Genomic DNA, 27318 nt, shown 5'->3' with positions numbered 1-27318 from the left:
AGAGCGCAGAGGCGCGCGATGGAGACCACAACTCCCGGCGTGCGCTGCGCGGGCGGAGACAGCTGTCGCCGTCGTGTTGTTTTCCGCGGGGAGGAGGGAGGGAGGGAGGAGGGAGGAGGAGGCGGAGGCTGGGCGCCGCCGCCGCCGCCGCCGCCGCCTGAGGGAAAGAAAGGAAGCGGCCGAAGGAGGCGGCGGCGCGGAGATGAGAGGATGGTGGTGGCGGTGACGCGGAAGGAGGATGGAGTCTGGTGAGGCCCGGCCTTGCCCAGGGAGCGGGACGCTTCTCGGGGCGGGAGGGGAGCCGGGCGAGGCAGAAATGTTCTCCGGGTCAGCCCACCAAGCCCCTTTCAGAGCAGCTGTCCTCAGCCTGACGTTGAACCCCAACTCCCATCGTCCCCAGCCAGTTCTCGGATTTCCCCGGCAGCGTCAGGTTGGACCTCTTTCCCCATCATCCTCAGCCGCTATGGCCCTAGACATCTCCTCAAGACCTCAGACCTCAGTTGGACTCCGCTCCCATCATCCTCAGCCAACACGGCTGTTAAAAGCTTCCCCAACCTGGTGTCTTCCAGAGGGATTGGAGTCCTCTCCCATCATCCTCAGCCAACAGGGCTGTAATGTAAGGGCTTTCCCAGCCCAGACAGGTTGGACCCTGTTCCCATCGTCCTCAACCAAGAAGGCTGTTTAAAAAACTTCCCCAACCTATACCAGGTTCCAGAGGGTTTGGACTCCTCTCATCATCCTCAGCCAACATGGCGGTAAGGGCTTCCCCAGTCAGGTATCTTCCATCATCCTCAGCCATTTAAAGGGCTTCCCCAAGCTGGTGTCTTCCAGAGGGTTCCCTCACCCATCATCCTCAGCCAACAAGGCTACTTAAAGAGCTTCCCCAAGCTGGTGTCTTCCAGAAGGTTCCCTCACCCATCATCCTCAGCCAACAAAGCTGTGGAGTAGAAGGATGTGCTGCCTTCAGTTCCTGAGTGACAAGCAAGGGATAATTTAAAATATATCAGTGCTTGTCTGTGGGTTGTGGGAATTGTTTGAGGATGGAAAAAACTTAACAATAGATGGAAAGGAAAATGTTATAGGATATCTGTGCTTCTCAAAGTCAGGTAAATTATGCAGAAATGGGTAAAAGTGCTTTTTCTTTGGGTAATGACCCATGAACCCATTTCCCAATCACAACAAGGATATTTAAACTGACTTACAGGGTTTTACTTAGATTAAGTAAAAAGGATTTTCTGATAAGAGGTATTGGGTAACAGAAAGTTTGGGAAGCCCTGCAATAAATAGATAACCACAGAAGAATCTACAACTGGCTTCAACTCCATTCTAACTCCAGCACTCAGGTTCTTTAGGTCTGATAAATTTCATAAACATGACGTGGGCTTTTGGCTTGCTTGTTTTGAATGCCAGTCCAGTGCATCAGGCAGCTGGGACAATCTAGGGAAATTCCTGAGCTGACAATCGCAATGCTTATATACATTTCAGCAACCACCTGAAGCATGTAGCACGAACGTGTTGCAGTCTGCACAATCTAGTATGGAAAGACAATATGAGCACTATGGGGCAGAGAGAGAGAGAGAGAGAGAGAGAGAGAGAGAGAGAGAGAGAGAGAGAGAGAGAGAGAGAGGGATTTATAAATGGGTGATGGAAGTGAATTTCAAGCAAGTGACCTCTTGACTTCAATTTCAATCTCCTAGACCCAGTATATTAAACCAGTTATTTCCTTACCTTGAGAAATAAATGTACCAAACATCTATTAGAGCTTAACAAACTTCCGGTACTGAAAGATATTGCAAAATGAACAAGGAACTCTGAGAAATTATATAAAAAATAGATTATGTATGACCAATACTGGTTAAGAATTTATGAGATTGTAGTATCTAGAAGTGAGAGAGAGAGGGGAGAAGAGACAGAGTGGTGTAATGGTTAAGGCATAAGGCTAGAAACTGGGAAGCTGTTGGTTCTAATCCTGCTTGAGGCACAAAGAGAGCTGGGTGAATTTGGGCCAGTCCCTCTCTCTCAGTCCCAGGAAGAAGGCTGCAAGGGAAAACCACTTCTGAAATCCTGCCAAGAAAACTGCAGGGACTTGTCCAGGCAATTGCCAGAAGTCAACACTGACTTGAAAGCACTAAAAATAAAATAAGTGTCTGAAAAACAAAGACAGCTCCATTTATATAACGCATTACAGTAAACTTAGCTGGAGGTTATCTGAGTTAAACTATTTTTCTTCAAATGGGGCTGCAACTATTACAGCAATTTTAGCCATTGGAGAATATCTACCATAGTGTGAAGTAACAAAAAATTGTTATACCCTATGAAAACTTGAGATAGACATCCTACCATATTGTTCAGTTGTAAAATGTTTTTTTCTTAAATGAGTCTGTTAGTCTTATATCTCTGGTTTGCATCAACTTTATGTTTCAGCATATTTTGAATATTAAACTATGCTGTTTTAAATATCAATAGCTGTTTTTTGAGGATTTGAAATTAATACATTGCATTAAAGTTTTTGTTATTTAAATAGGCTGGAGAGATGGCTAGTGCAGGATTTTAAATATGTAAAATGTGACTACAATTACACAGTATTGGTATTCTTCCTATGTATAGGGAATATTTGCATGTGTGGGCGCATGATACAGGCATATAGGGTGTGAAGAAAGATAGATCTGTGTGTATAGTAGTTAGAAGGCAGGTAGGTTTATTGGAATTTTTGGCCACTGTAGAGTCTTTTAAATTCATTTTTAGTTAAAGTTTCAGTGATTTAGTATCAGATTCATCTGGTTATAGGCTGTAATTTTCTTAGGAAAAGCATCATTCCTTAAAGTATATTATTCAGTTCTGTGTACAGATACCTGGTGTACTTTCATATAACTGCACTGTCTTCTCCCTAGAATCCTAGAGTGATATACAGGCAGTCCTCAACTTACAACAGTTCATTTAGTGACTGTTCAAAGTTACAACAGCACTGAAAAAAGCGACATGATCATTTTTCATATTTATGACCATTGCAGCATCCCCATGATCACATGATCAAAACTGAGTCACTGGCAACTGACTCATATTTATGCCAGTTATAGTGTCCCAGGGTCATGTGATCCCCTTTTGCGACCTTTTGACAAGCAAAATCAATGTGAAAGGCACATTCACTTAACAACCAGGTTATTAACTGCAATGATTCACTTAACAACTGTGACAAGAAAAGTCGTAAAATGGGGCAAAACTCACTTAATAAATGTCTCACTTAGCAACATAAATCTTGGGCTCAATTATGGCCATAAGTCGACAACCTGTACTATCATTTGATGATCATGATGATTCTAAAGGTCTTCATATGTTTTGTGATTAAAGGAGGTGCCTTTACTTGTTTGGGACTAAAAGTGAAGCTTTTACGAAAAGCTAGCCTAGATTGTGGTCAACCACACAGTGCCAGCAGTTACTCAGTACTGTTTTCTCAGCACATTTGGGAGGCTCGGGGGTAGAGAAGACTAAACTTACGTTAGGGATCTGAAGAACAGCAAGCATGCATGTTGCAGCTATTCAATGTTACTGAAAGAGACTTGGCATGGAGAAAAAGACATAATCCTTTTTGTTTGCAAATTATTCATAATACAGGGTGCCTAGAATCTGTAATTATATTCTGCTTTTTGGCCTTGGGGCAAAGTCTTTGGTCTTGGGTAAATTAACTGTTTTTTAATACAGTATTGCACATTAAGTTTTCTCAGGCAGCGCAGCAGTGAATAGGTTTAACAGATAATTCCGTTCCAATGTGAAGTCCTTCCATGGGGTACTTTCAGTCTACAATTATGGATATCGAAGTAGTCATAATGATCCTCAAGTGTCAAATTGTGCATTGTAGAGTCATGACCCCAAACTGCCCTTTTGTATTTGTGTCTCAAGTACAAAAGATCTTCTGAGGAGCAAAGTTCATGTTGTGACACATGCTTTATCCCTAGTTCCTTGTAGACACTCATGGGGAGCGGAGATAATTCCTCAAATGCTCTAGAAACTACTACAGAGGTCACGGGAAAACTGCTTTTCCTGACTAGTCAATACAGGGAGTTGGGCTATTGCATAAGGTTTATATATAGCTTATAATGTTTGGCACTTCTTAAATAACCATTTATTGGATTCTACTGCTGGAGGCATTATTTGTGCCATTAATCCTAATGATAGATGAAACCAAGGAGCCAACACTGCACCTTGGCATTTTGGTGCATGAATTATGAGAATTTTATCTACATGCTTGAGACAAGATTATTTTTTAAAAGCAGTTTTAAAGCTGAAATACGAACATTTAGAATGCTTCCTTTCTTGTTGGAAAAATAATTGGGACTTGGCAAATGGAAGTCTAATCTGGATGGTTTTCCTGGAAGATATTAATGTGTCAAAGTTTAGCTCATGGATGACATCATGGTCCTTGGTGTAGCGTCAATCTGAACTTGCAAGGAGCAGCATAGGTTTGCTGCTTCAAGCATGAGGAATTCAGCGCTAAAATGTCCCCATTGTTTTTACTTTATTTATGCAAATTTATTTATTACTCTCTTGTAAGCCTTCCAAGAAGCTCCTTCTATGAAAGATAATTAATATGTAAGCTACGTGTCACATTCTTTTTGTATTAAACCCTCCCACAGTTTTCTAAATATCTTTTATTACTGGTACTAGTGAGAATTGAATTATGCCTCTAGTATCTAAGCACATACTCTAATTCAGGGGTCTGCAACCTTAAGCATTCAAAGAGCCATTTGGACCCGTTTCCCACAGAAAAGAAAACACTGGGAGCCACAAAACCTGGGTGGGCGTGGCCAACTCGATGTCACTCACTTCCACCAGTCACATGACCCCCCCTCCCTGCGACGCCTACCCAGCCGGTCATTAGGACAGAGAACCAGTTGTTAAAAAACACCGGGAACCACAAAATCCTTTTGACACATCTCTCTCCCCTCTCCCTCCCTCTCTCCCCCCTCTCCCTCTATCTATCTCTCTCTCCCCCCCCCCTCTCTCTCTGCCCTGGCCACTTCTCCATCCCCTGCCGTTGCCCTTACCTTCTCAGGCCAGATGAGGAGTGACTGGTAGGGGAAGGCGAGGAGCTGGGCCAGCCAGTGGTGGGATCACCCAACAGGGAGCCACAGCAGAGGGCCCAAAGAGCCGCATGTGGCTCCGGAGCCACAGGTTGCTGACCCCTGCTCTAGTTGGAAGTCTTAGGACTCTGGACTTAGGCTTTGCAAAGGAATATGCTGAAAATGAAAGGCATACACCTTTATCCTTTTAAAGCATTTTGGGTTTCAGAGGACTCTTTGAGGCCATTTTCATCTCTTTAAACTGTTTGGTTTTATTTACTTGGTGGAAAGCACTCAAAACAGTCCCAAAGGTGCTTTTTCCAAAAGGTAACTGGACTTTCTTGGACTTTGAAAATGATTCCCCATTAGTCAGAACTGAAGAAGCTTCTTGAATGAGAAAGCGAAACATTTTCAAAGGGAAAAAACCCCCAAGAAAGTCCAGTTGCCTTTTGGAAAAAGCACCTTTAGGACAACCAAAACCTGGATGGTTGAGAATTTCCATAGACAAACTCAAAGCAGTATTGGTCAGTATATTTAATTCCACTTTGGGTTTCAGCTTAGATCAATTTCTGAGGTTACTTTGGTTTTGCTAAACTAAGGGAGGGAAAATGGGAATGTTAAATATCCACACAGTTTCCCAAACATCTCTTCCTGTTCCATACCCCTTTCCAGAGGATAGCTGTGTTGATTGTATGTTGTAACTGGGGGAGGAGTTAGAAGAAGGAACTGACTTTGAAGCAATCTCTTTTAGCCCTTCTAGGCAGTTGGGGATTTGGGTCTCAAAGGATAGACCACAGTATTTAATATTTGGCTCTTGCCAAAATAGATCTGCTTTCATCATTGTCACACTGTGATAAGCAAATAGCAAAGGCCATTGTCTGACTAAATGTAAGAGGAATTACTTTCAATCTTTTAAAAGCAAATGAGATCTGAGTGCAAGTAGAAAACTCAATCCAGGGCAAGATTGCATGTGATTCCTGTGAATTTTGAATGTACATCTCAAAGTCTCTTCCACAGTTATTAATTTATAATGTTTAATGTGACATGCAAATTGTAAAACCCTCAATAAGTAGAAACATATGGGATGCATTATAGACTTGTGTGAAACTAAAACAAATTTATTTTTGGCTAGGCTATTCTTACTTTTTGGAGGGTATCCTCAGAGAGCAAATGAGCAAATCCTCTGTGTAGAAAAAGTTGCCTGTTCTGGGATTAGTTCTAAAACAAATTTTATATCTAATATTTAATTATTTGATGTTCAGTTTTAAAGTACAATATTTGACATCTTAATTGTATATTGTGCATAAGAGCTGTGGTGGCGCAGTGGTTAGAATGCAGTATCGCAGGCTAATTCTGCCAACTGCCAGCAGTTCAATCCTGAACGTCTCAAGGTTGACTCAGCCTTCCATTCTTCCGAGGATGATAAAGTGAGGACCTAGATTGTTGGAGGCAACATGCTGACTCTGTAAACTTCTTAGAGAGGACTATAAAGCACTGTCAAGCTGTATATAAGTCTTAAGTGCTATTGCTATTCTTAAAGAAGTTTATTTATGGACATATATTCTATAAATCAAATAAATGTATCTATTTAAAAATATATGAGCATTATTTTATTATTTTAGTAGATTATTTAGAAGAACTTCCTGAGACAGATGAGCCCGCCTGGATCTTAGGAAGACAGCACCACCTGAAAACAGGTAAATTTGGAATTAAAAAGCTACATATTACTTCTCTGGCAATCTCTAGAAAGAGTAGAAATCTTTGAAAGTAGACATAATACAAGGTATTAATTATAAGGGCACTTAAAGTAAAAAACAGATTGAGGGAGAAGACAGGTTTAAAGGACAAGATTCCAGTTTAGACTTGTCTCATATACTTTGAATTGAGAGGAATTAAGCAAGAGGCAGAGGAAAAAAACTCATTTCTACAATGAACTGTCAGATACTGCATTGCCTTTGACAAATGAAAAGGGACTTGGGGGGGAAATGTACCGTAACTTTTCAGTAAGGGGGAGGTTACTTGGAAACAGGTTTTACACTTCTAAATGCCTGAATGTCTTCTTGGCTCAGTAGAATATGGCATGAATACGGCATTTGTATTCATGCCATATTCATGCCAAATGAGCCTTGGTGGCGCAGTGGTTAGAATGCAGTACTGTAAGCTACTTCTGATGACTGCCGCCTGCCTGCAATTTGGCAGTTCAAATCTCACCAGGCTCAAGGTTGACTCAGCCTTCCATCCTTCCGAGGTGGGTAAAATGAGGACCCAGATTGTTGGGGGCAATATGCAAATCACTTAGAGAGAGTTGTAAAGCACTGTAAAGCGGTATATAAGTCTAAGTGCTATTGCTATTTGTGTTAACCTGTTTACTTTTTTCAATTCTAGAAAAATCTAAGCTTCTTTCGGATATTGGCTCTCGTCTTTGGTTTACTTACAGAAGAAAATTTTCACCTATTGGTAAGTTTTGCTTCCTGGCCTGATGAGGTTTTGCCCCTCTTGTTCCCTTCTGTTTGTGAAAACATGATTTCTGTAAGAGAATGAACGAGTTGTTCTGAACAAGAGCTCTTGCCAATATTAGTGGGTGTTTTTTTTAAAAAAAGGCCTTGGCAATATCTGCTTGTCCCTGATGGAGAGGGTTGCTCAAGGCAGAACAGGGCCTGCACTTCTAGCCCTAGGCCTGCACCTAGTGAAACCTTTAGAGTCTGACATGGTTGTCTTGAGTGACATAAATACAGGTAGTCCTCAACTTATGACCATATTTGAGCCTGGAATTATGGTTACAAGTCATTGCAGTCATTAAATGGGCCACCACGTGACCAGACCTGTTTTTTCGTCATTTTTTTTTTTTTGCAGCGGTTATTACACTGCAATCACTAAGCAAACACTTGAATTGGTAGTACTACCTTGGTAGTACAGTGGTCTAAGGCACCCTGTTATTAAGCTGGTTATTAAGAACAGCTGCCTGCAATTACTGCAGGTTCGAATCTCGCCAAGGCTCAAGGTTGACTCAGCCTTCCATCCTTTCTAAGGTAGGTGAAATGAGGACCCAGTTTGTGGGGGCAATAAGCTGACTTTGTATAAAATATACAAAAGTATGAAGGCTATTGCTTAACGCACTGTAAGCCGCCCTGAGTCTCCGGAGAAGGGCGGCATATAAATCAAATTAAAAAAAAAATTGTTCAGCGAATCCATTTTCCCCAGTCGGCATTTTTTGCTGGAAACAGGAATTAAATGCTGGAAACTGGCAAAAAAAAAAAAAAAAAAAAACCTCGGAAATCATTATAACTTCAAACAGTCACTGAATGACTGTTTGTAAATTGAGGATTACCTATAATCACTTAAACTGGTTTTTCCTGTGGGGGATAAATATTGGGGCTGCTGCAGCTGGCTTTCCCCCTTCCATTTAAAAGTTTACCATCTCTATTCTCTCTTTTACATCAGAGAGGAGCAACTTTGGATAGCCAGGAACTCTGTTTAATGTATTTGAGGATAATTGGGTGGAAGCAGTGGAATGGATTGGAAAATGATGGGTTTGGCCACATGCACAGGGAGGGGTGGGATTTCTTTCCCCAGATTATTTGTCTTTATTTCTAAAAGTATGCTTATGATAGGGTTGTTTCTGATGGGAACATATGGTTGAAATTGAAAATGGCACTACATTTACAGCTCATGTCTCTGACGTGGTTACAAATTTATAAGATAATGGAGCACAGCTTAAATAAAAACCGTAGCATTCCCTTTTGTGAATGCCTTTGATCTTCTTCCTTGCCTTTTCATCAGGTATGAAATGGCCCGGTTACAAATGGCAGCAGGCAGATATAGATTCTTTTGGTCCCTGGGGTAAAACTTTGGCTCTTGATCCAAGGAAGCCTCAGGTTTTGTGCCTTCCTTTTGTATGACCTCCTAAGCATTTGCTTCTCACTCCCAAGGTGGTACAGGCCCTTCGTCAGATGCTGGCTGGGGTTGCATGTTGCGGTGTGGACAGATGATGTTGGCTCAGGCTCTGATCTGTCAACATTTGGGAAGCGGTAAGTTTGGGAAGGGGTAAGTCTCTCTCTCTCTCTCTCTCTCTCTCTCTCATTCTCTCTCATTCTCTCTCATTCTCTCTCTCTCTCTCAAATCATTATTATTAACACATATTTTTTAAAAACTATAAAAACAACTAAAATAATAACAGATGAAATGATATTAATAGTAATGAACTGACCTCATTAGTTCATCTATCACTTTTTAAGCTAACAGGGCAGTTGTAAAGTGGCCATAGCAGTTATTAATTGAATGCAATGGTTGTTAAATAAACAAATGGTTCACTATGGGCGTGGTCTTGCCCAAAATTGGGAGTAAATGCTGGTTCTGGGCCAGACCATCATAAAACATCATGGGATCATGGGATATTATAAATAGCCATAAAAGCGGCCCAAAATTTAGTTATGTGAGTGCATGGTGTGTGTGTGTGTGTGTGTGTGTGTGTGTGTGTGTGTGTGTGTGTGAGAGAGAGAGAGAGAGAGAGAGAGAGAGAGAGAGAGAGAGAGAGAGAGAGAGAGCATCAGAACTTCAAATTTGTGTTGTAAGTAGATCTGTTGTAACTTTGAAAGGTCACTAAGTGACCCAGTGGTATTGAGAATGGCTATTTTGAAGCAAATGAGTGAAGAATAACCCAACTCATAAGAGGTTGCAGAGCTCTTCCAGTATAACATAGCTGTCATAGCCATATAGACCTTTCTGTTATGGCACCTACTTAGAAGACAGTCTGTTCTAATGACCTCTGTGATATTTTATCGCCAAGAGATACTACAGGTCACTTAGCAAGTCCCACAGGTCATTAGAGCAGACTGTCTTCTAAGAAGGATTGCAATATACATTTCTTTCTTTGAATGATCACCTTTAGTTGTTTTATCCTTTGTCCTTGGTGGGAATGTGACATCCCATTTTAAATCTCTAATAATTTTTTCTTAAAGATTGGCAGTGGGAGGAATACAAAAAGCAACCAGAAGAATATAAAAAGATTTTGTGCTGTTTCCTGGACAGAAAAGATTGCTGTTACTCAATTCATCAAATGGGTAAGTGCAGATTTTGAGAGCAATGTGTAGTCCTAATTATTATGTCTTTTGGAGGGTGTTAGATTAAGGCAAAATCCCATCTGGTGATGGAATAAAGACAAATGTTGGCAGAAATACAAAGAAAAAAAAAAGAATCTGGGCAAAAGAGAAGCCAATACTGATGTCATACTAGGGAGAGCCTCAGAGTGTCAGCATGGAATCATACCAAGCAAAGTCATAACTATTTTTTATGGATGTGTAGTGAGACCGTGAGTTCGAGTCCAACCATAGGCATGAAGCCAGTTTGGTGATCTTGGGCCAGTCATTCTCTCTGAACCCTAGAAAATGGCAATACTTTCAAAAAATTTGCCAAAAAAACTGCAGGGACTTGTCCAGGCAGTTGCCAGGAGTCAAGAATTACACACACACACACACACACACACACACACACACACACACACACAACTAAATTTACACAATATGCTAAACCTTTTCCTTATGGCTAACCTTTTGTAGAACGAGTGCCCAAAGCACGCGTGTGCACCTGATCCCCCAAAATACAATATGTGTGTGGCCCCACCCCCATACATGTGCCCCACCCCATACATGTGCCCCACCCCATGCATGTGGCCCTGTACATGCCCCGCGCATGTGTGTGCAGCCCAGGGGTGAAACCTAAAATTTTTTGCTACCGGTTCTGTGGGCATGGCTTAATTAGTGGGCGGGACTTGGTAAAGTGACTGGGTGGGCATGGCCAAGTCAATGTCACTTCTTTGCCCTTTTTTAACCTACAAAACACAACACAACACAACTGGCTCACCCACAATGTAAAAGCAGCTGTGCTAGAGTCAAAATGGGCCCGCAACAAGCAGGAAGCTCACATAGCCACAAAAAGCCCCCAAAAACAACTTACACACTTTACACACACACAACACAACACAACACAACACAACACAACACAACACAACACAACACAACACAACACAACACAACACAACACAACACAACTGGCTCACCCACAATGTAAAAGCAGCTGTGCTAGACCCAAAATGGCCCCTACAACAAGCAGGAACCTCCCACAGCCACAAAAAGCCCAAAAAAACAACTTTCACACTTCACACACACAAAATTCCACATACAGCTTTGTGAGATTTTGTGTGTTTGTGTAGTTAGAGTGAAACACTACAGAAACTAAATCTCAGAAAGCTGCACAAATATTATTTTATTTTATTTTTATTTTTATATAAAAGCAGCTAAATTTAAAACTTCCTAAACTTTAAATGGCTAGGTCTAAAAAAAGAACAACTAAAAAAACCCCCAATTAACTATTTTTTTTAAAGCTCCCAAAGGAGAAAAAAACTTACCCAATAGAACAGGGGTCTCCAACCTTGGCAACTTTAAGACTTGTGGACTTCAACTCCCAGAATTCCTCAGCCAGCTTTGCTGGGAGTTGAAGACCACAAGTCTTAAAGTTGCCAAGGCAGGCAAGCAGATAGAGCTGCTCACCGATGAGCTTGATTGCAGGCAGGGAGATTCAGTTGCTTGCTGATGCAATGGAGTGCAGGTATTACAGCAAGCGAAGCAAGGCAGGCGTTGCGACTAGCAGCTAAGGTAAGCAAGCTGGAGGCTGGGGGGTGGGGGGGAGAGGGATTTTTGCTAGTTAGCAGGCAACTCAGCTGGGATCGTCAGAGCTTGGCTCGTCAGAGCCATTTAAAGGGGAAAAAAAGGCTCTGATGATCACGCGGCTTAGCTGGGCATGGGGGGTGGGGGCAGGGATTTTTGCTACCGGTTCTCCGAACTGCCCGCCACCATCGCTACCTACTCGCCGAAGGTGGTCCAAACCGGGAGCATTTCACCCCTGATGCAGCCCCACGCATGTGCCCCACCCCCCATGCATGTGCGCACGGCCCCCCCACATGCACCCCACCCCCTGCGCATGCATGGCAGAGGCCCGAAGACCAGCTGGCTGGTGGGAGGCGCGTGTGCATGCGCAGCAGAGCTGAACTGGAGCAACGGCTCGCGTGCCATCAGAGAGGGCACTGCGTGTCACCTTTGGCACATGTGCCATAAGGTTCGCCATCACAGTGCTAAACCATGGTTGCAATCACAGTAGTTTGGTTCCTGTATTACTCTTAGGTCTTGTTGCTGAGTTAAAATGTAAGAGAAAATACACAATTGTAGTCAGACCAGAAAGCAAAACCGTTGAAAACACATTCCTTGAAATTAAATCACCATCTGCCAGTTAAAATGGACCTCACAAAACTTCATAAAAATCAAAAGTTTATCTGAATAACAGCATTTTCGGCTGTTAATTTTGCTTGCCAGGAAGCTCCAGTGTTTGGAAGAGGTCCTCTCTCATATTCCTGCCAAATATACCTGTAGTGTCAGTGTGTCAGTCCAGCTGTCTTCTTTATTCAGTTCTTAAAATCTGGGCAGGGTTTCAGAAGGAGGGATTCAGTCTCCGAAACACTACAGTCATGCATGATGTGCAGCTTTAGAGTTGATTGTGAGCAGTTTCAGTGTCTCTTGAAACAGACAGATTGCCCTGAAATTGTAAAACCCCACGCTTCCCATTTCAAGAGTCTGCTGAAGAGCCTGAGATTAGCCGTCTACACATTTCAAAGGCAGCCCACGATAAAGCAGTTTGCAAGAGACGAAGTGAACTTGAGGGAGGCATCTCTCCCTTGCAAAGGCCAGCAGGCAGTTTGTGAACTTCAATTGTGCAACGGAAATACGTTCATAGCATTGCAGGCTGGTATCATACTCTTCCCTGTCTCTCTTGTGCTAAGGCTGGGGGCTGGAGGTTCTTTCTGCTTGACCTCTCAAGGGGTAGATTTCTACTCCCAGAATCCCCCAGCCAGGATGGCTGTGCTGAGCATGATGGGAGCTGAATACCGAGAGATCTCACCCTTCTGCCCACCCAAAGTTTAGCTAAAATACTCTGACATGGGTTAATATTTCCAGATGGTTTTGATCCTGAACTCTTTTGAGAGATACACAAATGCAATATTCAAATAATTTTCCATTTAACAGGCAAATATCATTTTCTGACATTCTTTCTGATTTTTTGTCTGTTTCTGTTCCTGATCCACACAGCGCAGATGGGTGTTGGCGAAGGGAAATCTATTGGGGAATGGTTCGGACCAAATACTGTTGCCCAAGTACTCAAGTAAGCCAGCATGTGTATTCTGCAATATGTGTGTGGAATTTATACAGATTGTCCTCATTGAATGATCGTCGAAAATTAGACCCCTAAAGAATACTTATGACTCGCTCTCAGAGTTACAACTGCTGCACTCAGGCCCCACGGTCAGAAATGCATTTGGGATGCCTGTCCACTGTGTCACATTTATAACCAGTTGCAGCATCCTGTGGTCATGTGACTGATTTGAGATGTTTTTTGCCGATTTCTGGCATTTATTTTGATGGGCCAGTGGATTCACTTAACAACCATGTGATTCAGTTAACTGTGGTGATTTGCTTTCTGGCCATTATAAACATGGTTGTAAGATTAAGCCAGGAGACATTGTGAACTGTTTAACAACCGCAATGCTTATAACTGGAATTCCATGCTGAGTTGTCTTAAGTGAGGACTCCCTGTACTTGTAGAGAAAAAGACCTTGGTCCATGGCTGAAGGACACAAAGGCAGCTTAATTTCTTGTGCTTTCATTTGAATCGTTATTCATCAGCCCATTTTACCACCCTTAAAGGTTAACCCTGAAGATCCGTGATCATTTGTAGCTGAACTACCAAATTTCCCCCTCCCCCACACAGTGGGTTTCTGCTTTCTGCAACCTAAGAATCCTGCATATGTATTGGGAAAGTGACTCACTGAATTCCTAGCCACCTAATACATCTGGAAAATGCCATCTTAAGGAAGGCAACTCTCAGTGGTTACTTCAAGTTTGATTTATGAGTGTGCAAAATATTTATATGCTGTGTTTATATTTTCCTTTAACAATTTTTTATTGCTTTATAATATAGCAAACAAAGAACATACAAAAATAAATAATAGGAAGGTTAGGGAAGGGAGAAGGGAAAAGTGGGAGAAAGCAAGAGGAAAAAAGAAAAAAAGGCATTGACTTCCGACTCCCTTTGGTACAGTAGAATAAGGCATTAAGATCAAACCCCAACTTTTTACTTTTACATAATAGTAAATAAATAGTAAATAAACTAGCCATTTCTGTAATAACAAATCTATCTAATTGGTAAAACTCTAACTCAAAATTTCATTTTTTCCCACCACAAGCACAAAATCCAGAAGCAGTTTCCAAGTAGAAATAAAAGTATTTGTATTTTTTTTCTTTGCTGAAATCAGTCAACTTAGCCATCTCTGCTAACTCCATCAACTTTTGCAGCCATTCATCCATTGTGGGGATCGAGTGACCTTCCATTTCTGTGCATAAAGTAGTCATACTGCCATTAACATGTATTACAACAAAGTTCTGAATTTTTTCCCAAGTCTTTCTCCATTAAACCCAAAAGAAAAATCTCTGGCTTTCTTTCTATATTCACGTTAATAATTTTCTGTATTAAGGTATTCAATTCAATTCAGTTCAATTCAATTCAATCCAATCCAATCCAATCCAATCCAATCCAATCCAATCCAATCCAATCCAATCCAATCCAATCCAATCCAATCCAATTCAAATGTTTATTGTCAGTGCACAACATATGTACAATGAGATTGGTTGAGCTCCCTCAGTGCACCCCCCCAACACAATGCTATTCCAATATTTCTTTGCTTTTATCACACGTCCACCATACATGATAAATAGTCCCTTCTTTACGTTTATATTTCCAAAACAAATTTGAAGTATGAAATTTATACGTTCTTGAAAACTTATCTGGAGTTAAATACCAATGATACGTCATCTTATAGATATTTTCTTTTAAGTTATAGTTTAATGTAAATTTTAAACCTTTACTCCACATATTCTCCCATTGTTCAAGCAGTACATTATATCCAAAGTTCCTTGCCCACTGAATCATACAGTGCTCTACTTGTTCATTTTCCAATTTTAAATTCAATAACATTTTATAGGCTTTAGCAATAATATGTTCATCATTATCACTATCCAATACGAATTGGATTTCCAATTCATTTTTAACGAAGTTAAACCGATGATTCTTTTTATCTAATTTAAATCTTTCTTTCAATTGTAAATATGTAAACCAATGGCAGACATGAACTTCTGATTTTAGCTTCTCCTTAGATTTGAGGGTAGGTCACCCAAGTTAAAAGATATACATCTTTTTAATGTCATTCCAGAGTGGTACATAATGGTTTTGGAACAGTTTTGTTTTTGTGTTTGTTAACATAACCCCCAAATATTTCGCCTGTTTCTCGACTCTAAAACCAGACTTTTTAATCAATATATCACCATCCTGTAAGATCATATTCTTAATCAGCATTGATGTTTTCTGCTTGTTTATTTGAAAACCTGCTAAAGACCCAAACTCATTTAATTTCCTTATCAAATATTCTATATTATTTTTAGGGTCTTGCAGAAATATCACCAAATGATCAACAAAATTTATACACTTCCTTTTTAATATTTATAATATTTATAAATATTTATAATATTTTAATATTAATATTTACCTCTTATTTTGCCTAATATTTCTATTCAAAACTTCCAACACCAGGATAGCAGCAAAGGAGACAAAGGACATCCTTGTCTTGTACCCTTTTGGATTTTGCATGACTTAGGTCACAGTTAATAACAATTTTCGCTTGCTGTGATGTATAGACAGCTTTTACCCCCTGAATAAAATTCCCAGGACTTTAAACATAAAGACCCAATTTAAACTTCCAGGAGTTTAAACATAAAGGCCCAATTTAAGTTGTCAAAGGCCTTCTCTGCATCTAAGAATATTAGAGCTGCCTGTTGTTCATTGTGCTATTGTAAATATTCAATAATATTCAAAACAGTTCTCACTTTGTTCCTTAACTGTCTTTTTGGCAGCAAGCCAGATTGATCATCATGAATATATACCTGTAAAACTATTTAGTCTTTCTATCAAAACTGTAGCGAATGTGTTTATATTTTGAAGTTTTAAGCTTGCAGCAAGAGCATCTCTGCTCTCCATCAGTAGCATTGGGAAAGTATTTGAAATGAGATCACCATTGAGAAACTACTGTAAGCAGGAGGTGTAAGCATTGGAAGGGCTCATAAATACAGGTAGTCCTCGATTTACAACAGTTCATTTAGTGACCATTCAAAGTTAGAACAGCATTGAAAAATGTGACTTATGACCATCTTTCACACTTATGACTCTTGTGGCATCCTCATGGTCATGTGATATACATTCTGATATTTGACAGTTGGTTCATATTTATGATGTTTGGGATCATGTGACCTTCTGACAAGCAAATGCAATGGGGAAGTCAGATTCACTTAACAACCATGTTACTAATTTAACAACTGCAGTGATTCACTTCACAAATGTGGCAAGAAAAGTCGTAAAATGTGACAAAACTCCCTTAAATTTCTCATTTACCAATTCTGAGCTCAATTGTCGTCGTAAGTTGAGGGCTACTTGTATTGAGCATGCTTTTTGACTGACAGCTGTCTTGCTTTATTCAGGAAACTTGCACTCTTTGATGAATGGAATTCCTTAGCTGTTTACGTGTCTATGGACAACACTGTGGTGATTGAAGATATCAGTAAGTTTTTAATCATCATCAGAACCTGAGCAAGTTTAAATTCAGTTTCATTTAAGCCTCATTTAGAATCCAGAAAAGAAAAAAACATGAGTCTGAAAGCTCGGAAGAATAAATCTCTGGTCCTGGTCACCGACCCAAATGCAATCTGGAAAATACTGTCTGTGGTTACCTAAATTAAAATTCCCTTTTTGAATCCTTGTGTCATCTCTAGCTTATAACAAAGTGGGAACAAGATAAGAATAGCATTACCAGGATGAAGCCTATTATTTTTCCTGTGTCAATCCTAAACACTGAGCTGGTCATCGTAGATCAGGGGTATCAAACTGGCAGCCCATGGGCCGGATAGGTCACATGCAGGCCACGCCCACCCCAGCTCTATGAAGGGGGAAAATGTTGCAAAATGTCACGTGACACGGCGAGTTTGACATCTGTATCATAGATAGTCCATTTTCTCTTTTGTTCCCTCAAATGGAAATCAAATGGCACAGATATTTTTGTTGCTAGCTGGTGCTGTGTGTGTGTGTGTGTGTGTGTGCGTGTGCCTTTTCAGTATTGAAGGAATTTTGAAATGAAAACGTTCCAAATTTAAAACGGCCTTTTTCCACATTGGAATGGTTGACCAGAGTCCTTCTGATCTCAGAATGGGGCACTGCAGCCTTTGTTATGCAGTGAAATTGGAATGGCCTGGCTCTTCTGAGAGCAGCATGACTGCATCATGAACAAAATGCTTCTGCCTTGAAAGGTTTTGCAGATTTCTAATTTTTCTTAAATTAAGGATCACCCCACATAGTGGGGTGCCTTCCGCCGTGCCCTTAAAACCTTCTTTTTCCAGCAAGCCGGGCTGGCCTAACACTTTTTAAAATGTTTTTAATTGTTTGTTATTGTTTTTAATCATGGGGCCAAATTTATATATATCTTTTTAATTGTATTTTAATGTTTGTAGTTTATGTTTTTATTTGGCTGTTCACTGCCCTGAGTCCTCTGGGAGAAGGGCGGTATACAAATCTATAAATAAATAAATGAATGAATGAATGAATGAATGAATGAATGAACAAACAAACAAACAAACAAACAAACAAACAAACAAACAAACAAACATGTAAATAGTAACAGAAACAGACTCTCCTTATTTATCGAAGTCTTAAAATGCATCTGTTTGATATTCATAGCTTTCCTAACTTCCTTAATTGCAAGGAGAACCACTACAATTTTCTTAATTCTGGGTTCTTTCTGCAGAAAAGAAGGTTTGGCCTAACCAACAAATTCCTGTGAATATGGAATTTCTCATTTATTTCACAAATGAGTAGAGCGGTCTGTTTCAGATTCATATTCTTCACTAAAACTGGGACGTATGCTGAAAATATTTCTAAGCAAAGTGAATATTCTTTGCCGATTGACAAATTAATAGGGAATTGAGGAATAAAGGTTTCTTTTCTTTCTTTTTTCTATCTTTTTTACCAGAAAAAATGTGCCGGGTCTCAGCCCAGGGTTGCCCCAGGTCTCATTGCAGTTCACTGTCATATAGGAGCTCCGTCAACCCAGCCAAGACCTCGGGAGCTCCCGGTGACAGTTGGAAGCCCCTATTGCTGATCGTACCCCTTCGCCTGGGGATAAACCACATCAACCCGGTTTATGTCGACGCTTTTAAGGTAGAGCTCTCCGGCAGAAGTTGTGGAGGAGCTGGTTCGCTTAAGGAGGGATCTCAGCCATAAGAGATCAATTGTTTTATTAGAGACGGACACACACATATAGGTATGAGCAGGCACACACCCACACACATCATAAGAATAGCCATTAAAACATTGAAATGACTTGGATGGTCCAGAGTAGGAATTGATATAGGCAGACTTCAACTTACAACCACAACTGAACACAAAATTTCTGTGAATGAATTTTGAATGAATTTTGCCCCATTTTATGACCTTTCTTGCCATTGTTGTTAATCACGGCAGCTGTTAAATTAGTAAGACAGCTGGTAAGTGAATTTGGCTTCCCCTTTGGCTTTGCTTATCAGAAGGTCGCAAAAGGGGATCACATGACTCTGAGACACTGCAACCTTCATAAATACGGGTCAGTTGCCAAGCATCTGAATTTTGATCATGTGACCATGGAGATGCTGCAATGGTCGCGTGAAAAACGGTCATAAATCACTTTTTTCAGTACCGTTATAAGTTTGGTCACTAAACCAAAGAGCCTCGGTGGCTCTAGGGTTAGAGTGCAGTACTGCAGGCTACTTCTGCTGCCTGCAATATGGCAGTTCAAATCCCACCAGGCTCAAGGTTGACTCAGCCCTCTATCCTTCCAAGGTCGGTAAAATGAGGTCCCAAATTGTTGGGGGCAAAATGCAGACTCTGTAAACTGCTTAGAGAGGGCTGTAAAGCAGTATATGCTATTGCTATTGCTGAACAAACTGTTGTAAGTTGAGGACTATCCGTACTAGAAAAATGAACACGCCTGATCATGGTTTCACTTAGCGCTAGCAATAGCAATAGTACTTAGACTTATATACCGCTTCACAGTGCTTTACAGCCCTCTCTAAGTGGTTTACAGAGTCAGCCTCTTGTCCCTAACAATCTGGATCCTCATTTTACTGACCTCGGAAAGATGGAAGGCTGAGTCAAACTTGAGCCAGTAAGATTCGAACTGCCAAATTGCAGTCAGTTGGCAGTCAGCAAAAGTAGCCTGCAGTACTGCATTCTTAACCACTGTGCCACTACTTCATGAAAATGCTGAAATTGTATCAGAATTTAGGCCATCTTTAAAATACACAGTTTTAAGTTAATTCTGAGGTTCCATAAACTCTTTGTTGCTTAATTTCTAATACACATAATCCTTCCTATATTCTGAATGCAGTTATCTATCTATCTATCTATCTATCTATCTATCTATCTATCTATCTATCTATCATCTATCTATCCACACACGTACATACACACACACTATATATAAACTATATATATATTTATTAGTTCAATTTATATGCTGCCTTTCTCCGAAGACTCAGGGCAGCTTACAATGCATTTAAAAAAAACCATTATAAAAACATTTAAAAATTAAAACATTAAAACCCATTCACACCATTCATGGCCGGATCTCACAAGATCGCAACAGCGAGATCAATGGCCCCAGGCCTGCCGCAAAAGCCAGGTCTTCCCTGCTTTTCGGAAGGCCAATAGGATGGGGATGGTCCGGACCTCAGGAGGTAATTCAGGAGCTGGGGCAGCCACAGAGAAGGCCCTGCCCCGCGGGCCTCCCAGCCGGCATTGTTTAGCTGACGGGACCCGGAGGAGACCAACTCTGTGGGATTGTACCGGTCGCTGGGAGCGATGCGATAGAAGGCGGTCTCGAAGATAACCTGGCCCTGAGCCATGTAGGGCTTTAAAGGTAATAACCAACACCTTGAATTGTGCCCGGGGACCAATAGGGAGCTAGGGCAGCTCACAGAGAATTGGTGTAATGTGGGTGTACCTAGGTGCACCCACGACAGCTCACGCGGCTAGTCTCCGAACACTTTTCAAGGGTAGCTCCATGTAAAGCATGTTGCAATAATCTAACCGTGAGGTGACAAGGGCATGAGTGACTGTGAGGAGAGCCTCCTGATCCAAGTAGGGTCGCAATTGGTGCACCAGGCGAACCTGTTTAAAAGTCCCCTTAGCCACAGCTGTCAGATGTTGCTCTAATCTTAGCTGTGAGTCTAGGAGGACACCCAAATTGCGAGCCCGTTCTGAGGGGGACAATTCCCTCCCCCCCAAGAACCAAGAATATAGTTTATTACGGTCATAGACCAGCAAAAGATAAGAATCTATTTACAATAATATTAAAAGATAATACCAATAACAGTAGTAAATAATAACATCCATAACAATAATATACATTGTATCATACAGTTTAGATCGTGCCCATCTGTATTTGATGGATAAGTGGATGAGTATAAATATAGATTCTCTAAAAATTGTTCGAGATATCTACGAAAAATTGTTACAAGGAAACATCTTTAGTCCTGTAATATCATTTTTCCTTGTGGTCATTGCAGCAGCATAGAATTTTGCTACTGCAAGCGTGGTAGCCAGGATTGTATCTGCCCTCCCTGGTAATCTCTCTAGTAAGGGGAGAATATGCATTGACCTAAAAGCATTGTAAACCTCACAGTGCAATAAGACACGGGTGATATCTTCGACTTCTCCTTTACCACATATACATACTCACAGTTAAAGTAATAGTCTAGTTCGGAGGCTAGTGACATTTTTGCAACTGGGAAATGTAATTTATTTCTGCTTCTGTGAACCTGGCAGGTTATAATGTTCAGCTCTATGTTTGGCTTTTTGGCAAGAGTGGAGGGGGGGGGGGGCAGTTCCCAACTCAAATAGAAGTGAGAAGCCAGCCAGGAGCTTAAGACATCTGTTTTCCAACTTATTTTTCCAGGAAAACAGAAAAGTCATGCCTCTGTAATTCTGTGATTTGAATAACTTTGTAAGAGAGGGCTTTAGAAAACAGGTGGGGGTAGTGCCCTACTGGTCCTGGTCTAGCTCAAAATAAGCAGATTTTGACCTGGAGGAACTAGATAATAAGCTGCCTTGAATTCTGTTGCTGAAGGAAAGAAGTACAAATAGTATATTTGTGGGAAAGTAAATATATTTTTTTTCTTTCTCCTTTGGATCTTTAGGAATGCTTTAAGATGCCACAATCTTTAGGAGCTTTAGGAGGAAAACCAAACAATGCCTACTACTTTATAGGATTTCTGGGTAAGGAAAAATGAAGTTGTTGCAGTAGTTCTATTGAAGAATTCTTCTAAACCTGAAGTAGCAAATCAGAAAAACCCCAGGGGAAGAGAAATCACAGTAAAGAGCTTATACTGAAGATTGGAATCCAGTTTATTCTCCACAGCCTTGTGCCTTGTAGGGAAGCCATATTCATCTCAGCTTGTTTCTTAGCTGAAGGGAGGAGTATTTTAGGACTTGATTTGAAGAATGAATCTCCCCCTTTGTATGGAAATCCAGATTTGGGGCTGTAGCAGATCCTGAAGTTTAGGTGGACAACTGCAGTGCAAAGCTGCCCAGTTTTCAGTTCCACTCATGACTATCCAACCCCTTTCTTGCTTCTTTCTTGTAGGAAATGAATTGATCTACCTGGACCCTCACACCACCCAGGTCTTTGTAGATTCGGATGAGAGTGGTGCAGTTGATGACCATAGCTTTCACTGCCAGCAAGCCCCCCACCGGATGAAGATAATGAACCTCGATCCCTCTGTAGCATTAGTAAGTATTGTGATGGGGCGTAGTGAGGAGATGGACACACACACACCCTGCCCCGCCCCCTGAAGAATGTGCCTTGTTCAGGGAATCCAACGTAGGCAACAGGCTGCTGATTACATTTTCAAAGAAGTTTCTTGTTGGAATTCTGATAAATGGTTAAACATAGTTCTAGGCATTAGACCAGGGCTCTCCAAACTTAGCAACTTTGAGACTTGTGGACCAACTCCCAGAATTCCCCAGCCAGCCACAATTTTGGGAGTTGAAGTTCACAAGTCTTTGAAGTTGCCAAGTTTGGAGAGCCCTGTTTTAGACACTTATACAACAGAGTAAGCTATAACCTAGTCTGCTTGTTTTAACAGTGTATTATATGCATTAAGCTGCTGTGATTTGTAAAAAAGGAGTTTTGGATAGACCAAGCAATAATTTAGCTTGCCTTGTGAAAACAATTCATGTGTTTTTTGGCTTAATGCTTACTGAGATGAAAAGCCACTTTGAATCTGTTCCGATTATTTGTGAGTGTTTTGTATTAGCACCTAAATTTACTGTTTCAAGGATGCCTAATGATGACTAATATCCTTCCAAAATAATTGGAAAGAATGTCTAATGACCAAATGTTTCTATCATTGGATTATTCCTTGTTTTTCCTTTCTAATATTTTTCAATTGTTACAGGGATTCTTTTGTAAAGAAGAAAAGGACTTTGATAACTGGTGTAGCTTTGTGCAAAAGGCAAGTATTAGGAAAGACATAAAACTTGAAAATTATTATCATTTCTTGTTTTGTGTTAAATAATTTACTATTAGAAGGATTGATAATAACCAGAGGGATAGAAAGATTGAAAGAGAGAGATGCCCACAGCTCTGATACATATTTGATGTTTGTTTATTCATTGTACTGAATGTTATTATAATTATTTTTTGTTGTTTCTTTGCTGTGCTGATATTTTTTTAAACTTGTCTTCCTGAAGAGGGCTTTGTAAGCCTTCAGATCTTCTGTGCGCTTAAAATATATGGTGTTTTAAATGGAGCTGTGATCTTGCACGAGCAACCCCAAAAGAAAATCACAAATAGAAAAATACACCTATTACTTGCTAAAAATGGATTTTTATTGGCCTGGAAATTTATTCGTTCCTTGCCTTTTAATGCCTTTTATTTGGTATTTAAGAACGAGAATTAAATAGCTTAGTGAATTTGAACTTTTGGTGCAAAAAATAGCTCAAGTGATAAATTTTGGATTATATTTTTTCATACAAAATGTAAAAAAATGTTAACATAGAAGGGACAGGAAGGCCTGGTCTATAGTCCCCAACTCTTAAACATTCAGCATGGTGTTTTGAATTTTTGAGGGTTGGGTGGCTAATACGTTTTAAGTGCTGCATTTGCAAATGGCATTTCTTCCCTCCCAGGAGATACATAAGAAGCAGAGTCTACGGATGTTTGAGCTGGTTCAGAAGCACCCACCACACTGGCCCCCTTTCATACCTCCCACAAAACCAGAAGTCACCACCACCGGAGCAGGTAAAGAGGTGTTTCATAGGGATCTCTTCACTTCCTCCATTGTGCTACCCGCTGTGATCTATGTTACTTTGTCCACTTTGACACTTGGCCCCAAGGAGTAAATTTCTGAATGGCAGCTCCTTAAAGCAGTGGCAGACTCCTCGGAAGTGAGACAGCAATTGTGGGTGGGTGCTACTTTCATGCTCTGAAGCAACTTTTTGGAATCAAGGCCAAAGTTTGCTCGCTTGCACGAGCAAACATCTTGTCCATGTCTTCTGGATCAAAAAATTGATCAAGTGGGGTGAAGTCAACATTAAGCCTCTACTGACACCTTGTAAGCATATTTATGCCGTAATGGAAAGGATGGTAAGGGTGTTTTGTTGTGGACAGCTAAGTTATACTGGGAGAGGTCATCTGCAATCTCTGATGGGTTGTTTGTTCCTCACTCGTTTGCTTTCCAACAGCCATTCTCCATCCAATTTCCCACGTATAAGTAGTCCTCGACTTACAATGGTTCATTTAGTGACCGACATTACAATGGTTGGTGAAAAAAGGGATTTATGAGCATTTTTCACACTTACGACCATCGCAGCATCCCCATGGTCACATAATCAAACTTCGGATGCTTGGCAACTGGTTCATATTTATGATGGTTGCAGTGTCCCAGGGTCATGGAGTCACCTTTTATGACCTGACAAGCAAAGTCAATGGGGAAACCAGATTCACTTAACAACCGTGTTAATAACTTAACAGCAAATTAACAGAACTGCAGCGATTCCCTTAACAATTGTGGTAAGAAAGGTTGTCAAATGGGGTGAAATTCACTGAACAAAGAAATGTTGGGATCAATTGAGGTTGCAAGTCGAGGACTATCTATAGTTAGGAGTGCAGTTTTTGGTATTCCCAGCATCAGCTTGCCAAGGCTTGAATGGGGAGGTTTTTGTAAGAGCGAACCTCTTTTTACAAAGAAATCCAGTTTCTCCATTTTTCTTAGAGCTCATTGACTCCACGGATAAACTGTTTGAAATGGAAGAAGAGTTTGAGATCTTGAGCGTATGAAGGCAACCTGGCGGAATAAAACCACAGCGCCTTTTCTCACCCTGAAGTGCCTGCCTGTGAACAGACACAAGACCTCAGGAGAACAGTTCCAAAAAAGCACTTCTTGAGAAGGGCATGGATCCTGGCTCCCCAGCCCCTGTGTTTGTCCCCCCCACCCCCACTTCTCCCCAAGGAAAGAACCTTGTCTGAAGAAGAGCTCTCGGAGAACCCGAAAGCAAAAACTGGCTCCTCGTATTGCTGAGAACGGTCTTGCCAGCCTCAACAACAGCCAGATGGTAATTATAATATAATGCAATAGCTTTGCTCACGCCGAAGGCATGACCGTGTTGAGGAGTGCATTCACCTCTTATTCCTTCACATGGACAATTTTTTTAGGAGTAAAGGTCATTGCCTTGTTTTCTTTTTCAACGATTCGGGCGAAACCCATGCTTTTATTCAATCTCTTCACATTTCTTGCCACGGCACTTGGAAACCCTGAAGTGTTTTTATGGAAGGACGCGTATAAAATGTGCAATTTTTCAAAAACGTTTCTTGTTTCTAGGAAATACATTAATAAGCAGAGGACTGGAAGGCAACTTTTCAACTCCTCCCGTGTTCTTGCAACATACAGAAGGTCTCTTTATAATTATGATGACCCTTTTTCACTTTGACTTTAACTTCAAATCATTATTAAACCTCTTTTGCTCCTGAGTAAAAGAAAACATGTTTTTGTTTCAACTGTATCTTATTTATTTTAAATTAAACATTTACATGTTTCCCCTTGTTAAGAGCACTTTATTTGTGCATCTCATTTCTTAACTGTTGAATAGGTTGGATGCCAATTTGGGGAGTTGGAGCTTTTTAAGAACCAGAGAAGGATATCTATCAAAATAAAAGTTGTTGGCTTCAGTTTTCTGATCGTTTTCTACCCTGATATGGTTATGTACATGTAATATTTACTCCACATCACGTGGCCACATAGGTGACTAATTACATTAACCATCACTACACTGGCAGATTAAAAAATTGCATTAGCTACTGCCATTGTCATACACAGAATTATACGCCTCATTGGTGGGAGTTTGCATTTATAGGTAGAGCTCAACTTACAACCATTTTTTTAGTTCAAAGTTACAATGGCACTGAAAAAATTGACTTACAAGTATTCACATTCACAATCATGGCAACATCTTCAGGGTTGCATGTTCAAAATTTGGGCACTTGGCAAGTAACATGTACAGGTAGTCCTCGATTTACGACCACAATCGAACCCCAAATTTATGTTGTTCAGTAAGAAATTTGTTAAGTGAATTTTGCTCCATTTTATGACTTTTCATATGACTTATAACAAATGCCACATTTGTTATAGGAATCACTGCAGTTGTTAAGTGAGTCTGGCTTTCCCATTGTCTCTGCTTGTCAGAAGATTGCAAAAGGGGATCACGTGACCCCAGGACACAGCAACTGTCATAAACATGAACCGGTTGTCAAGCATCCAGACGTAAATCACGTGACACTGGGGATGCTGCAGTGGTCAAAAGTGTGAAAAATGGTCGCAAGTCGCTTTTTTCAGTGCCGTTATAACAGTCACTAAATGAACTACTGTAAGTCGAGGACTACCTGTATTTGTGATGGTTATAGCATCCTGGGATCATGAGATCTCTACCTGAGACCTTTCCAGGTGTCTTCTGACAAGTCGATATGGCAAACTGGATTCATTCAACAACCATGTGATTCACTCAACTGCAATGATTTGCTTAACAACCGTGGCAAAAAAAGGTCATAAAATCAGGCACAACTGACTATTCTTTTCTGGGTTGGTTTGATTGATACAGTCATTGTGTAGAACTGGGATTCCACTCTTTAGCCCAATTTCTGTTTTATGCATTCAAAAATTTCTTTCAAAGTCTATTTAAATCTTCTGTGTGAAAATTGCCATCTCCTTTGATCAAGACCTAAAAGTCCTGGAGGTTTATAAGAGGAGGCCAACAAACTCTTGCTGATGGTTTAATTGGAGTTTTTGGCCACTAAAGAAGATTGGACTACATGATCTTTGGGGTCCTTTGTAACTCCTCAATTCTATTTTGGTCGTCAAAGCTTAGTATAAATCCACTTGACAACTTACACAAGTTGAGTAACGTGTCTGGAGAGAGTTACCAAGCTTATTGTAAGGAAGTAATGGAATATAACTCACAAAGTGGACATGCTGTTTCACTACTTTTTAGGAAAAAAAATAAAGAGTCAAAATATAATCAGTGCTCTGAAGATACTTGCAGCAGTGCATTACAAAATGCAAGACTAGTAAAAATAAAATCAAGAAAACCGTAATATTGGCAGATGTGTCAATTTATCCAACTTCTACTCAGTGTTATATTTACATAAAAGTAACCTATTTAATACTATATTATTTCAAGCACCAGCAATTCCAAAGCTACCTCAAAAAATTTTTAAAGAAATATTGTGGAAATGAAATCCATGACATGCAACTGAATAATCAACAGACTCATGTACATTTAGAGCACAGAGACAGTTGAAGTAACTGTCTTAGTTAAAGATTAGTAACTGTTGCTCCAGCTTGTATACCTATTACAAATGGAGTAATACGTCTGCTATATAAACATAAGGTCCTATGCCAACATCTGTAGTAGTGGATTATTCATGGATCAACATTTTATGGCCGTATAAAGTCCAAGAACATTTGTATAACATGAATATCAGTAGGCTATTAAGGAATTAAGAAGATAGTCTTCAAGGTAATTGCATTAA

The 27318-nt window shown here is 40.5% G+C and overlaps 1 protein-coding gene across 3 annotated transcripts; it reads left to right on the top strand.

Moving 5' to 3' along the window:
* Positions 1-130: 130 nt before the first annotated feature.
* ATG4A (autophagy related 4A cysteine peptidase) lies at positions 131-25328 on the top strand. Of its 3 annotated transcripts, none has more exons than XM_070951673.1 (13): positions 131-248; positions 6683-6754; positions 7443-7514; positions 8987-9085; positions 10016-10117; positions 13193-13265; positions 16688-16767; positions 18229-18416; positions 21431-21509; positions 21877-22022; positions 22691-22747; positions 23424-23535; positions 24509-25328. In XM_070951673.1, exons 1-13 carry the CDS (start codon positions 239-241, stop codon positions 24571-24573), a joined length of 1155 nt encoding a protein of 384 aa, XP_070807774.1. In that variant the 5' UTR covers positions 131-238; the 3' UTR covers positions 24574-25328. The 3 variants fall into 3 exon arrangements, with proteins under 3 accessions (XP_070807774.1, XP_070807772.1, XP_070807775.1); XM_070951671.1 differs by having other exon boundaries at positions 6680-6754; XM_070951674.1 differs by lacking the exons at positions 131-248; positions 6683-6754; positions 7443-7514; positions 8987-9085 and having other exon boundaries at positions 10037-10117; positions 13198-13265.
* The last annotated feature ends 1990 nt before the right edge of the window (positions 25329-27318 follow it).

Source organism: Pituophis catenifer, unplaced genomic scaffold (genome assembly GCF_029215685.1).
Source record: "Pituophis catenifer annectens isolate HBS135680 unplaced genomic scaffold, rPitCat1.0.hap2 SCAF_11, whole genome shotgun sequence".
Classification (NCBI taxonomy): Eukaryota; Metazoa; Chordata; class Lepidosauria; order Squamata; family Colubridae; genus Pituophis; species Pituophis catenifer.
Note: the sequence above shows the minus strand (reverse complement) of the source record. Positions and strands in the feature narration are given on the sequence as shown.

Bases quoted from the DNA above. Each gene is read 5' to 3' on its own strand.
- ATG4A (XM_070951671.1), top strand. The intron at 21,510-21,876 runs GTAAGGAAAAAT...TCTTTCTTGTAG, and splicing joins CTACTTTATAGGATTTCTGG to GAAATGAATTGATCTACCTG. The intron at 22,023-22,690 runs GTAAGTATTGTG...CAATTGTTACAG, and splicing joins TCGATCCCTCTGTAGCATTA to GGATTCTTTTGTAAAGAAGA.